The sequence below is a fragment of the Trichoderma asperellum genome, chromosome 2 (genome assembly GCF_020647865.1).
Source record: "Trichoderma asperellum chromosome 2, complete sequence".
Taxonomy (NCBI): Eukaryota; Fungi; Ascomycota; class Sordariomycetes; order Hypocreales; family Hypocreaceae; genus Trichoderma; species Trichoderma asperellum.
Window position 1 is genome coordinate 3555506 of NC_089416.1, and position 13411 is coordinate 3568916.

The window sequence follows — 13411 nt, forward strand, 5'->3', positions numbered from 1 at the left end:
CTTTTAAGGGTGTTGATAAAGTATGTTTGTGTACATTTGATTATGATATATTGCGATTAATTGATGCTTCTTGAAAAGAAAACAAATACCTATATAAGAGCAGCGTAATATTCAACAGGTTTCGTTTCTCTCCCTAACTTTGCCTCCCCCTTTTTCGCCTCCTTTGTCTGTTTGTTTTTCTTTTTTTCTTTTTTTCTTGTCCAACCCAAAACTTCCGTCATTCAATCATTCATCAATCACACGATTAGTATCTACATGTAAACTAACATGTGCAACAGGGTATTGCATCCATTTCAAAATAAAAACAAAGAGAAAGTTTTTATAACGGCTCTTCCAAAAAAAAAAAAAAAAAAAACAAAACAAAAAAGCGACATGAGCTCTGCCTCTTGCACTCCACCAACGCCAGCCTGCATGACCCCTGCATGACCAATATTAGAATCCTCAATAGCCCAAGTCCGTCGACGCCGTTTAACGCCGGCTTATCATCCTGGCCCTTCAGAAAATGCATAGTAAATGAAACATTAGAGAGAGTAGAGAAAAGAGAAACCATGATCTTGTGTATCCTCAGCTTTAGACACTCGGCTCATCGGCCAGTGGTAGATTCATTTCTTTGAATTCTCTACCTCTTCGCCCAGCTCCCAAGGTTTAGCTGGGTCGACAAATGTTGAGATGCGCTGGTCTCCCCATCGAGCACCGATGGTTACCCAAACATGTTTCTGGGGAGCAGTTGCGTGGACCGTCTCTCGGTATCCAGTCCATCTCAAACGAGATTCCCTCTCCATGGAGCTATTGCCGAGACCATCGTTGGCCACCCACTCTTTCACAACATTTTTGATGAATTCAACCTTTCGGCGGAAGTCATTCGCTGCAGGGATACCCTGAATCTCTGGGTCAATCTCTGGTCGCCTCCTCGCTGCGGTAGTGGTTGTTCGTGCTGATGTTCTGGCCTGGAAGTTGAGCAGAGTTTGCAGGGGATACGACAGCGTAGCACGATCGTCTAGAGCGGTGGCGCCAATAGAGCCTGTGTTTGCGAGACGCTCTGCTGCTTCCTGAGGAAGATGCCAGAAGTGGCACCAGGTCCCAGTCGCGTCTAGAACAATTTTGGTATGATCTGGGAAGTTGAACTACACAAAAAAAGATATTAGTGTACCACGACGGGCATAGGCATTTTCACAAGGTTTATCCCTTACCTGAAGGTGTCCGTCGCCGAATACCCAACAGCCAACATCTCCAAATCGCTGGTAAAAGGTCACCAGCTCCGCTGGCGTGCCCTTTTGCCCTGGGGACATGGTGGTGTCCTCCTCTTCCTCTTCGGCCACGTCGTCTCGGCCATATGCAATCATGTAATTAGCAAATTTCTTCCACAGGATGATCCTTTCTCGCTTTCGGTGTTGGAAGACGTCTCTGCCGGGATTCATTTTCCCAGCGGTGCCATCCTCGTTCACCGACACTCGAAATTGATCAGGAGAGACCATGACTTGCGAAAGGCCAGCCTCGCCATTGTTCTCGAAAAACTTGATAGGCTCAGTCATTGGCACTGGTTGATGCCGATCTGGGTAAGATTCGTCTTGCCTTTTGAGGATATGCTTTTCGGCGTTACGAATGAAAATGCCTGCGGGGGGCAGCAAAGCGGTTTTACTGCCTTCAGTGGTAGGGATATCGCGTAGAATACATCCTACGCTACCGTCGTTCAAGATATAACCAAGGCCAAATTTGTTTGTATAGTCAACCCATTTGACTACGATATGAGGATGAGGCGGCGCCGCCGTTTTCGAAGAGATGATAGCCATAGTACGAGAATTAAGAGCTCGCTCGAGCTCGGTTTGAAGTCGGCTTAATCGGTCGAGAATGTCATCGGGCTTCGTCTCTTGCATTACTCTAGGTGTCTCAGAGGGGCTAAACAAAGTGGCCGCGCGAACAGATTCTGAACCTCGTCTCTTAGGAATCACCAAAGTTGCGGATGAGATTGTCGCTGCTCTCTCTGCAATTGGCGCATTAGGCACAGATCGAGCTGTTAGCGGCTGGGTCCTTGCCGATACGCGCATAGTTCGGGTACTGGTCGCAGTAGGTTCGAGGGCCTCTCTCGAGGAAGATGAAGAGGAGGTTGCCTCACGAGTGAGTGTATATTGACGGTCTGGACGGGGTCGAATTCTCGTGCTTTGTGAGATTGACATGGTAGCCGACAGCGTAGCTTCTGGGGCAGGTCGAGGCCTCGTAGTGGTGGAAATAGTCGGTCGGCCTTGGGATCGTTGCTGAGCTGCAAAGCTCTGGGGAGGCTGTCGCAGAAGGCCGGTGGAAGATATCTTTTGCGAACCAGTTGTGGCATCTTCCTGTCCCTCCGTTGAGGCTGAGCGCGCAGAGACAGACGCTGCATATTTCGCACGAATCTGGTGCTGCTCCCTTAGCCAGTCATCAAACGGCCGATAGACCACATTGTCCGCCAGAGGGATGATCGGGGTTAGGCCCGCCTTTTCCTCAGCTGCCATCTCTTTCCAGATCTGCGTGTGCGAAGCTTTCTCTCCGCTCCAAGGCCCGACAATACACTCTCGACATAGTTCCTTTAGGTGACGGTGGGACCGCACCTGCAGTGAGGTGCTCAAAGTCGAGGCATAATATTCATCCGCATCAGGAGGCACTTCTCGTAGTTTTGAGGTGATCTCGCCAGAGGCCGGCATGTAGCCTGCAGAGAAGAACGGATGCTGGACGATTTCATCGGGATCTGGTCGCTGGTCAGCATCCTCGAGCATCGTGGCCACCAGGTCCTTAGCCTCCTGGCTAATATATTTCTGGGACACCTCGGCACTTGGCCATTCGTAATCTCGCTCCCTGGCTCGGCGGTAAATCTCGTCTGTCGTTGAGGATTGGAAAGGCGGCTTCGAAGTAAACATGGCAAACCTAATATTAAGCCCCCCTTTCCGTTAGCCTTATGATATTATACCAGGATTTAGTTTAGTTGATCTAGCACTCAGCTGATACTCACATTATAATGCCTAAGCTCCAGATATCGACCATGTGGTCATGGCCCTTCTTTCCTTTCTCAAGAATCTCGGGAGCAATGTAGTTTGGCGTTCCGCACAGGGTCGTCCGTCGAATGGTTTGCATGTCCCTACCAGTCACCACCAACGCAGCAAGACCAAAGTCACCAATCTTGGCATTCATCTGGTGATCTAGAAAAATGTTGCCCATTTTCAGATCTCGGTGAATAATACCCTTGCTATGCATGTATTTAATGGCGCCGGAGATCTGGACTGAGTAGAATCGGACTTCGGGTTCGGTGAGGCCCTTTCGACGCTTTACCATGTCCATAAGAGAGCCATTGGGGCATAGTTCGAGAACTAGAAAAGTGCAGTTGACGTATGAGAAGGCTCTTAGGAACTGGACAATATTCTTGTGGCGCATTTTTGAGTGTATTTGTAATTCGGTTTGGAACTGCAACGATATGAGCGGACTTGTAAAAATTGAAGGCCAAGGGTCCTCAGTAGCATCACTAACCTTTTGTTCCATCTTGGAGGGCATCTGGCTCTTGACAATCTTGAGAGCATACCTTTGCTTCGTGGGAAGCAGCTGGCCACTGTAGCATATAGCAAATCCTCCCTTTCCCAATAGTTTCCCAACACGGTAGACAGCGCCGTCTGGGCGATCGGTGCTGCTCGGCTCGAGCACTTCTTCTGGGGGTGGAGGCGGATGTTCTTTATCTTTGGACTTGAGCTGGGCGACTGGCTTGGCCTTGGTTTCCGTAGCCCTGGGCATTCGCTGGGCGTTGACATCTCTAGGGGACAAGGCCTCCATGTCGACGCCGCCCCTGGGGACTAGCCTGTGCGCCATGTCGACGAAGTAATGGTTGAAGCAGCGAGAGAGAGAGAGAGCTGGTCGAGGTTATGTGGCGACGAGGAACGGGCAAGCTACGGGATTCAGCAGCGGCCTGAAGACGTGCCGCGGAGAGCCTAGAAAAACACGGACGCGATTAGGCGAGGGGGTTCACTTTTTGCAGGAGGGTCAAGCTGCTGCAGAGCCTTGTGTGTATGGCCAAAGCTCAGCCGGGTGGTGGTAGGTATGCGGGCTCAAGAAACAAAACACAGCTGAGGCTGTCTTGCTTATCATAGCGTAAGCCAGACCAAAGCAGGCAGGGCAGGTCTCGAGGAAGAAAGAAAAAAGACCAAACTCACCAGGTGCCTCAAATACGCACAGCATGCGAAGGAATGGTGGCGTGGCGAGAGCCTTTGTTGTGAACAAGGTCAAAACATTCAAATTATAGCGCAGTCATGGGAAAGGCATTAAGCAATGCTGGATGATCGTAAAGCGGGTTGAAGGCTGGCGGATGCGAGAAGGTGAGCGCAGCGTGACTAGTCGCAGCCACAGAACAAACCCTGCCGTTGATTGACCCCATATTGTGATTTGTGTACTTTGTGGGAGCTGGTTGCTCTTGGCAACAGCATTGCCTTATTGCGGGTCACACCGCCATTGCCGTAGGTACGAGTGACTGAAAGCCATTGGGGCCCCACAGCGGCGAGATAGCTGCCGTTTGGAGGTGCTGAGAGGAGGGTTTAGTGGACGTTTAGTTGCCACCTCTCACTGAAGCGGTGCCTGTAGCTGTTAAGTCAGCCCTGGAGCCCGGGAGCTTCAGCGTTGTCACAAGCCAGCGAATCGCGGCTTAAGACTGGGCTTTGAAGATGGTGCAGAGATATGGCGCGGCACCTAATCTTGCAGCATTTTTGCGCTGTAGACTATTGATGCTACTAGGATACAGTAATTGTAGCGTTTACTACTAGCATTAACCCTTTGGCCTATACCAAGCAAGGCGGCCATAAGTCAGCTTAACGACATGGCACTCGCCGCAGCAGCTTGGCTTGTCCCTCCCGAGAGCCAGCTCCGGTGGACACCGGAACATCGCGGGCTCCGGCGCGGAACATGAAGCAAGCTAAAGACGAAGCCCGTCCAGCCCGACTGGCTTTAGGCCACCATGCGAAGCTTGAACCTCGCGATTTTGAGAATGAAGTACTAACACACCAATTGGCAAAGAACAGAAAAGCGCAGACGCATCGCATTGGACAGGGACCTCGCAGACGGCGCCGGCGCCCGCAGACAGAACCTCACCAGCCGTCACCATGGTGCCCCTCCCGCTGTTCAAGCTCGCATCTCTCTTTGTGCGGCATGTCTCCAAGTATGGCGCAGTACGTATTACAACCTTGTCAGGATCTGTTGTGGCCATTTTGATACTAACATATACCGCGCATAGAATCGCATCAAGGCGCAGGCTCATGACCACCCGCGATTTCGCGCGCTCGCAGCCAAGTATGGCCAGGCTATCCACCAGCTCAACATGAAGATGTCTGTCGCCCTACTGAGAGATCCCGAGGCCGAGAGACGAGCCAAAGAAATCGCCGAAGCTCCCACGGTCAAGACAGAGCAACAGCTCAAAAAAGAAGAAGAAGCCAAGCAGAAGGCCAAGCAGAAGAACGAACCCGAGCCGGCTAGCTACCCCAAGTTCACGCTTCAAAACGTATGGCGGCGAAAATTCCGACCATTGCCGGAGGCCAAGGCTGTAGATTTGTTCGCTGATGTCGCTGGCGATACCTTTATTCTCGGCGTGGCGGGAGCATTGATTATATACGAGTACTGGAAATCGTCGCAAAAGCCCGACGCCAACAAAGAGCGTTTCGAGGAGCTCAACAGGAGGTTTGAAGAACTTCAGAAGAAAGAGGAGGAACTAGCAGATGCCGAGGAGAGACAGCGGCAACGATTCGAATCCCTCGAAGAGGCTTTAAGAGCGTTGAAGGACCCGAAGACGAAGCAGCCATTATTACCATCACTGCAACCGAGCAACTAGGCAATATCAGTTTTGGCTGCTTAGCTGATGCGGGCTCCGCGGCCACCAAAATGATGGAGCATGATGCCCAATATTTGAGCATCTCGAGCTCCTTAAATACCACATCTTGATGCATATCGCAAAGGTTCATTCACAGTGAAGAGAATTCCAAAGTCTCACAATGAACTGGATGCTTCTTGGTTAGGCTGGGCTAGATATCCTCAGACGGCTCAACACTCCACTCATTACTGCAAAGCGTTCATATTTTTTTTTTCTTTTATTAGTTTACACATCACATCAAAAATGGATCAGCGGGCAAATGATAAAAGAGAAAGGATACAGGGAACAGAGAAGAATTGGGGAATAGGACTTGGATAAAGGCTTATACGAGAAGGAGTGAAATGGAGCGCAAAGGCTCCTTCCTGACTCGCCGCTTTGGAGGTGGGTGCAGATTTTCGGTACATACAACACAGAGAAGCTTTATATAGACAAAAATTCATACATTATCAACCACAACTGTGATGGCGTATGGCTGGGTGCTGATTCTTGTCGCCTCAAAGATTCATCGAAAGAACCGTCAGCGGCCATGTTCTGTTCATCGCTCAGACAGCGAAAGGATTGGGCGCAAATAGTTCCAGCTCTCTCACGAAGTACCTCGCTAGATTGGAAAGGCAAGTTGTAGGCCCCCAGCTTCAGATATCGCTTCTCGAGGCAGGGCAGCTGAAAATTCGACCAACCTCTCCAGAGACAAATCTCCGCGGCCACGACGTTTCCTTTGAGCTAGGACCACAAAGGCAGCGCCAATCGCGCACCTTTAAACTCTTACTCCTCTCGTCTGAAGAAGCCAAAGCTGCAGAGGCCAAGACAAAGGTCGAAAGACTATCCATGCTCAATGGTGGGCAAAATGTGGCCATTATCCTTCTCCTAGACGGAAGCGGAAGAGTGGACTCGCTGGTTCACTTACAGATGAGGTGAGAGCTCGCATATGCAGGGGTTATGGCATCTGCGGAAGCGCCCGTGCCTGACAGAATCCTCAGCATCCTTACGCAAGGCATGGCCCATGTGCCCATAATCCCCGTCTCGTCCACAGCGGAGCTAGTCACTCGCTTGGATGTTTTACGACGTCAGTGTACAGCCAACGTTCCCCGCCAAAGCCATGCTCAGGAAATGGCTGAGGTTCGGGCCCTCGCATCGCATTGCGTGCATGGACAGGCGCTTTCGCACGAACGTGTGAATGTCTTGACGGATATCTCGAGTGGATTAGGGAGCTTAGCGCAGCTTGCCTTTGATAGGGAAGGGAGGAGGAAGCTTTGCGACTTGCTTGAAGACGAGGAGGGTAATAGAGTGATTTCATTCTTTGTCAATGGCCACGAAACGACTCTTCGGTTGGAGATGCGAATGCGGGAGCAGGCAGCGCAAGCACCCAGAAATTTGCAAATGGGGTCGGCAAACCTGTGAATTGCGGCATATGGATTGTTCCAGAGATAGTTTTTTTGACATGCTCAATCAGCAGGGAATATGATCTAGCTTGCAGTTGTTACGAGTACGAGCGAGTGTTTGATTTGGCCGGCGGAGATGAGAATGAGCTGCCGTGGCGTGGATGGAGCCAATCTCATCCACCATGATGTCTGTCCATTCACATCAATAGCCCCAGGCTACTTGTTGATCATCACCTGGCTATGGTGGAATCTTGGTCTTCGTAATCATCACCACGATCCATGCTATGAAGAATTGGACGACAAGAGGCCGATTTGGCGGTCAACCAATACGTGCAAGAACTTGTGATGGCGCCGGTTGGCTGGGGCGGGAGGGGAGGGGAGCCAATCAGCGCTGGTGTAGAGCCGCCCTGAGGCTGAAGAGGGCAATTCTATGGGCATGGTCTGATGACAAGTCCATACGCTAGGGCCACGATTTGCACGGTCCAGTCTTGTCTTTCTCTCTCTTCCACGCGCATTATCAGAGAAACGGCCGTTGTCTCCATGCTAGTGCAGAGTGATGTGATGAGGAGAGGTGACGGACAATTGTGACAAATTACCGAGGTCTGGAGTTACTTGTAGGACGAAGGGGAACCTGTATTGGTGGAGCAATTGGCTCTAGGCTCGAGCAACAAACCCGCCAAGAATAAAAGAGAAATGACAGATGGCGGTGTTTCTAGGCGGAGGAAGCTTATCTTATATCGATTCATGCGAAACAAAAGAAGATGGAAGGGCGAGCAAACACAATGTCGCATCCGCCTGTCCCGTCAACGTGGCGAGCGGGAACGATGATACGTACATGAACGATCAAAGAGCCAGGCCGCATTGCATGAAAAAAGGGACGGTCGACCAACAACAAGATCTCGCAGCAAGAGAAATCGGAAACCAATGAATGGCTGCCCGGCGCAGAAAGCTGCACAGGCGGTTGACCCGCAGTTCTATTTCTGGGTCTCAGAACTTGCAAGCTAATCTTCGCTAGCGGGTGATTTTGTTCTCTAGCATCTTTTCTTTTTCCCATTTGCAGCAACCCCGTCAATGATTGAATCAACATGGGGCCCAGAGGCAAGTTTTTCCTAGGCGGGTCCAGCAGGGGGTGCTTGGAGAGGAGAGGCTTGGCTGGTGCCGGGGACGAAACTGGCCAAACACTGTGTGCTTCACAATTGCGGGCTATGAGACTGCGGTGGTCGCGCCTCTGTTAGAGCGGCTCGCTAGCAATGCTTCTTTTTGTTTCTTCCATCTCAGCTGTCTGGTTTTGAATCACCGGGAAGATCGAGGCGGCGACGATGTGTTTTCATCGAGATGCTAGTTAGCGACTCGGAGAACGCCCTGACGGCTGCTAGCACCATTTCTGCGCATGCAGGACGCAAGACATGCCAATCCCAGGATCAATTGCCTAGCGACCCTCCTGCTCTCGCTTATTCTGTGCCATGCATGAATGAAGTACATACTGTGGGTGGCATCGCATGGCAGCAACCGGACTTGGTCGATGGTTTCGGTAGTACCTTGCAGCGACAGCAGCAAATGAAAGCCATGCCGCCCAACATTGCGTATTTCCCAGGTACTCCCGTCAAATGGCATTGGCACTCGTATAGGTAGCAGGGGCCCCTAGAGCTTCAGTGGACCAGCCCCCCCCTGCAACCCCGACGCACAGGAGAAGCGGCTTCTCATCTCATTGGCCCAGGCCCTCTCTGTAACCGCCGAGGCCAGGCCAATCGCCTTGCAATCCCCAGCACCCAGGAAATCGCAACACCAAGCGCCAGACAGTGAGAGGGCCAAGAGAGAGAGACAACGAGAGGCAGCGGCCATTTGTGTGACCAGCTCGCAGCAGTAGCTCCTCTCGGGTCTTGGCCCACTGGCTGACTCTGGTCAACTGCGACTTGCAGATGCCCGTCCATGGTGCAGCGCGCAGAAGTAGAGCCGCCATTATATCGTAGTCAATACTCAAAAACCCCGACCTACCCCCCCTCTCTTCTGCATCTTCTCTTGCTCTCACTGCTTCAGAAATCCGTACTTGATACCCCCTTCAGCGTTGATTCAGTTGCAAGGCTCCTATTCCCCCACATTCATCCTGTTGTTGGGCCTTTGCTTTTTTTTTTTTTTTTTTCCTTTTCCTGTTGCGTATGAGACCACGATAGCCGACGACTTACTACTATTACATACGGATACCATCGCGACGAACGCAGCAATACGGAGCTGCTAATACTAGCACGACGATTAGCATAGCATCGTGAAACCGCTCAAGCATACTCAAAGACACCCTCCCGAATTTGGCATTCCCTGGCCTTTTTTTTTACCTGCTGGACGCACCCGAGATAATTCTTCCCCCTTTTGGGTGCCGCCGGTACAATCTCAAACACGCTCCTCGTTAGAGATCTGCTTCAGGTTCACTCCACCCTTGGTCAAAGGCGGATATCGATCTATCCGGGCCTTGCTCGCTCCGCCTCATTGCGCCAAGATACACTGCATTTCATTTCAGAAATCCAACGCTTGGACACGAAAGAAACACAAGCCCATTACACGAACCTGGCTGAAGCAGAAACGGATCCCGGCCTAGCATCTCCGCCAGCGCCCATCCCCCTCCTTCTCACCTCGCTAGCTTCCGGGGACCTGACACAAGGCCTCAAACGTCTGTCTACGCTCGGCGCCAAAACCAACCACCAGGCGGGCGATCAGGACCTCCATCCTCCCCCCCGGGAGGAAACACAGCCGGGCCTCTGGCTTCGGCCCACCTCCAATATAGACTTGAGCTGTCCCTTTTTTTCTTCTTCTTGGGCTCTTGTTTCTTTCTTTCTTTCTGGTTCCTTCCCTGGCCATTCTTTTTCGTTTTGTGTCACCGGCTGCGAGTCTGCTCGGTGTTCCTTTTTTTTTTTTTCCTTTTCTTCTTTTTTCATCATTCGTTTCTCTGTTACGCGGGTCCGGTACCTGTCGATTTTTATTTTTTAAAAAAAGCCCTAATAACTATATTTTTTTTCTTTGTCTTTTTTAACGAGGAAGGAATTATTCGGTTGAGCCGACTTTTGGTTTTTCTTTCCGCCGGTTGCATCATATACTTTCTATCTCTTGGACGGGTCCAACCAGGGTAGAATTTTCGAGAACACAGCAAAGGAAACGATTCTGGGAAAATTTTTTTTGGTTTCGATCGGGAATACAGGGAGCGTTTTTTTACGAGGTTAAAGACGATTTTTCTATAATCCGCAACAATGGGCAAGCTTATCAAGAACCACTGGGCTCGGCTCATTATGCTGACTGCCGCCACTTGTATGTTGTTTCCACTTACACGACACCTTTTCTCTACTTTTATATGCAAACACAAACACACACATACACACACATACACACATATATATTTTACTAACAAGGCTACTTTCAATGTAGACCAAATCGGCGCCTCCATCGAGGGCTTCATCTGGCCCAAGATCTTCTGGGACTTCCTCACCAAGTCGCTCGACGTCGCAGTCAAGCCCTTCCCCATCCTCCAGATCATCAACCTGATCTTCGGCATCGCCATGATCGCCCTGGAGTGGCCCCTCCCCCTGCTCGCCGGCACCAGCGTCCACCGATCCATCGAATTCCGCCTCGCCATCCTCCCCCTCTCTGCGCTCGCCTGTCTGCTCATGTATCAGTCTACGAATCCGGGCTTGTATTATCTGGTCGGCATGGGTGCATATTTCTGGGCATTCAGCGAAGGCGAGGTATGTTTTGCCTCCCCCTTTCTTTTGAGAGAGAATTTTCTTATTATTAAGAGATATTAACGATTCTTTTTTTTCCCCCCCTCCCCAGATTATCTGCGCAAAACCATGGACTCTACCTCCACGAACACCAATATCGAGCAGCAAAGTCTGAGACTCAATGCCGAGGAATTATTCAAGCAGGGAAATGACAATGAGAAAAGAAAGAGCAGTGGAACATTCGCATGTAACCAGACAAGACAAACACCCGCCAGAGCAAGAAGAACCGTACGATTACAAAAGAGGAGAGAGAGAGAGAGAGAGAGAGAGAGAGAGAGAGAGAGGCAAGGAAGGAAGGGAGCATATCCAGGAGTTGTGTGTGTATTTACAAGTACTCGAAACCCGCTTCCCCCGGCGAAGAGCAGGGAAGAAAGAAAGAAAGAAAGAAATCCAGCCAAAGCCAGACAAATCGAATTCTTCTACAAAGAGGGCCTCTCAGGATTCAGCATCCGTCATTTGTTCTTTTTGTATTCTTTTTTTCTATTTCCATCCTAGAGTGTTTTCAGCATTGGTTAGCATTTGGTAACAAATGGCTAATATGTGTACTATTATTGTTATTGATATGCTTGTACGACTGCGTTTCTGGCTCTTAGTTGCATGACTTTGGAATTTTTCTTTCTTACTTTGTTATGATGATTGTTTGCGAGAGAGAGAAATGTAACGGTGATTCCGGAGGAAATACCACAGAGCGTGGCGCGATGAAAAAGAGTATGAAACTCGATCTAACACATGGGAGATAGCACGAAACAATAATCTAGTGACATCAAGATTAAGCTGCGTCCTGCTACAAACATCGTACGAGCTCTTGTAGAACCTGGCGACACCATCTGCTGACACTGCCTTACTGCCCTGTCGCGAACCGTGGATCCAGCGGAGTGCACAAGTGGAAACTGGACCCGCCTAATAGCGGCTTGCTGCAGGACGGGACGCGGCCCCATAGTCATAGTAACTTTCAAATGCAATGCTTGATTATTTCCCTAGTAAAGAGATTCCTACTGTATGTAAGAAGAGCAACATGATGCAGGCACAGCTTGCTGCATATACCTCGCGAGGGAGCGCCTTTGTGCCCGAGGCCATCTGATCGCTCAATCAAAGCCCATTTCCATAATCCATATTCCATGCTGCTCTCCAGGCCACTCAGACCACCATCTCACTGCCACAGTACCGCTGTATTAACACAAGGGGTGGAAACTGAGTGAGACACTCCTCTCCCAGCAGCGCATCTATTTTACCCTCATCGAGCTCATAGAATCATTCGTAACACCTTGCCGACTAGGCATCTGTGCAAGCACCAGGAGCATTAGCACTCAGTCAAGGTAAATGCATTTTGATGTAATGAATGAGCTGACTTACCTCCATGTTTTGCATCGATCCCTGCTCAAGGATCTTTAGAATCGCCTCGTCAGTGTTCTCAGTATCGAATTCGGCAGCTAGCTCCATCTTTGACGCTGAGTCAAAGGTTCCCTGAGCTCCTTGTCTGTAGGTAAATGTACTGTTAGCCGCCGTCATATGTATTTGATTGAAGCACCAGTGCCCTGATCTCTGAGCATTTGCTGCCGGGACAGGCAACAGCGAAGGCGAGCTAATGGGTACATACCGATGCGTCAGGAATACGTTGAAGGTTGAAATGAAATGGGCAGGAGGAATGCTCTTGTCGCTCTGCCACTTCTTGTATGTGTCTACATCATCCACAAAGACGAGGAAGTCTTCCTGCTTTCCCTTGTAGTGAACCTTGGACTGAGTAGATTCTCCGCGAGTCATCTTGGCTAGTGTGGTAGTTTGGTGGTGAGGCAAAGGTGGGCGTTTGGTTAATTTAGGTAGGCGGAGTCGCGTGACGTATAGCCGAAAGTGCGTATTTGTTGTGTTTATATCTTTCACTTGTTGGTGTGAGAGAAAAAAGTTAGAGTGAAGTGAGGCTAAAAAGAGATTTGAAAATGATTGGTGATTTTTTTCTAGAGTTCGATGAAATGTGAAGAAGAAGAGGTGAAGAAACGGGAGAAGCAGCAGTTTTAATAGATGCGCGCTGAAGAGGGGAGCTCTATCGCCAACTACGTCATCGTGGCGTGCGGACCGAGTACACCGGCAGCTTGTACCAGGCCAACAGCTTCCCCATCCCGCCTGCACTTTATTCACACTGCCAGCGCTGCACCTCCACAAGGCGCTGGGCAATGGGTACAATATGACCTCATTATGTCTGTATCCGGTACTGGCGAGACAGGCAATACGTAAGGTCGAGCCTGGAGTGGATCGTGCTTGGCTGGCGATCCAGGAACATTTCCATGGCAGTCGAAGCTCTTGCACAGCTGGGCATCCGCAGCCTTGATCCTCAATTGAATGCTTCTTCTATCGTCTTCTGTCTCTCAATTGGATCCACCGGCTCCTCCTGGTGATGCCCACGCCAT

General features: G+C 50.3%; 5 protein-coding genes across 5 annotated transcripts; 3 read left to right on the forward strand and 2 right to left on the reverse strand.

The window, feature by feature from the left end:
* Positions 1 to 13: 13 nt before the first annotated feature.
* On the reverse strand, positions 14 to 4376 carry TrAFT101_003469 (uncharacterized protein). The gene is made up of 5 exons (XM_024898772.2): positions 4167 to 4376; positions 3493 to 3944; positions 2981 to 3429; positions 1191 to 2895; positions 14 to 1124 (listed from the first exon to the last, which is right to left on the reverse strand). Exons 2-5 carry the CDS (start codon positions 3823 to 3825, stop codon positions 603 to 605), a joined length of 3009 nt encoding a protein of 1002 aa, XP_024766771.2. The 5' UTR covers positions 3826 to 3944; positions 4167 to 4376; the 3' UTR covers positions 14 to 602.
* Positions 4377 to 4950: 574 nt separating this feature from the next.
* Positions 4951 to 6320, forward strand: TrAFT101_003470 (uncharacterized protein). Its single transcript, XM_024901672.2, has 2 exons — positions 4951 to 5171; positions 5237 to 6320. The coding sequence occupies exons 1-2, from the start codon at positions 5106 to 5108 to the stop codon at positions 5825 to 5827; spliced, it is 657 nt and encodes a 218-aa protein (XP_024766770.1). The 5' UTR covers positions 4951 to 5105; the 3' UTR covers positions 5828 to 6320.
* A 482-nt stretch (positions 6321 to 6802) lies between these two features.
* Positions 6803 to 7264, forward strand: TrAFT101_003471 (uncharacterized protein; the record flags this gene model as incomplete). The annotated part of the gene is made up of 1 exon (XM_024907368.2): positions 6803 to 7264. One exon carries the CDS (start codon positions 6803 to 6805, stop codon positions 7262 to 7264), a length of 462 nt encoding a protein of 153 aa, XP_024766769.1.
* A 3217-nt stretch (positions 7265 to 10481) lies between these two features.
* On the forward strand, positions 10482 to 11124 carry TrAFT101_003472 (uncharacterized protein; the record flags this gene model as incomplete). The annotated part of the gene is made up of 3 exons (XM_024903206.1): positions 10482 to 10539; positions 10657 to 10973; positions 11062 to 11124. 3 exons carry the CDS (start codon positions 10482 to 10484, stop codon positions 11122 to 11124), a joined length of 438 nt encoding a protein of 145 aa, XP_024766766.1.
* A 336-nt stretch (positions 11125 to 11460) lies between these two features.
* TrAFT101_003473 (uncharacterized protein) lies at positions 11461 to 12955 on the reverse strand. Its single transcript, XM_024898870.2, has 3 exons — positions 12607 to 12955; positions 12363 to 12486; positions 11461 to 12289 (listed from the first exon to the last, which is right to left on the reverse strand). The coding sequence occupies exons 1-3, from the start codon at positions 12768 to 12770 to the stop codon at positions 12233 to 12235; spliced, it is 345 nt and encodes a 114-aa protein (XP_024766765.1). The 5' UTR covers positions 12771 to 12955; the 3' UTR covers positions 11461 to 12232.
* Between the last annotated feature and the right edge of the window lie 456 nt (positions 12956 to 13411).

Excerpts from the sequence above, each read along its gene's own strand:
- TrAFT101_003469 (XM_024898772.2), bottom strand. The coding sequence starts at position 3,825 with ATGGCGCACAGGCTAGTCCCCAGGGGCGGCGTCGACATGGAGGCCTTG. Across the intron at positions 2,896-2,980 it reads TGGAGCTTAGGCATTATAAT|GTTTGCCATGTTTACTTCGA; the intron begins GTGAGTATCAGC and ends GCTTAATATTAG. Across the intron at positions 1,125-1,190 it reads TCGGCGACGGACACCTTCAG|TTCAACTTCCCAGATCATAC; the intron begins GTAAGGGATAAA and ends TTTTTTGTGTAG.
- TrAFT101_003470 (XM_024901672.2), top strand. The coding sequence starts at position 5,106 with ATGGTGCCCCTCCCGCTGTTCAAGCTCGCATCTCTCTTTGTGCGGCAT. Across the intron at positions 5,172-5,236 it reads ATGTCTCCAAGTATGGCGCA|AATCGCATCAAGGCGCAGGC; the intron begins GTACGTATTACA and ends TACCGCGCATAG.
- TrAFT101_003473 (XM_024898870.2), bottom strand. The coding sequence starts at position 12,770 with ATGACTCGCGGAGAATCTACTCAGTCCAAGGTTCACTACAAGGGAAAG. Across the intron at positions 12,487-12,606 it reads AACGTATTCCTGACGCATCG|ACAAGGAGCTCAGGGAACCT; the intron begins GTATGTACCCAT and ends ATTTACCTACAG. Across the intron at positions 12,290-12,362 it reads GATCGATGCAAAACATGGAG|ATGCCTAGTCGGCAAGGTGT; the intron begins GTAAGTCAGCTC and ends GTGCTTGCACAG.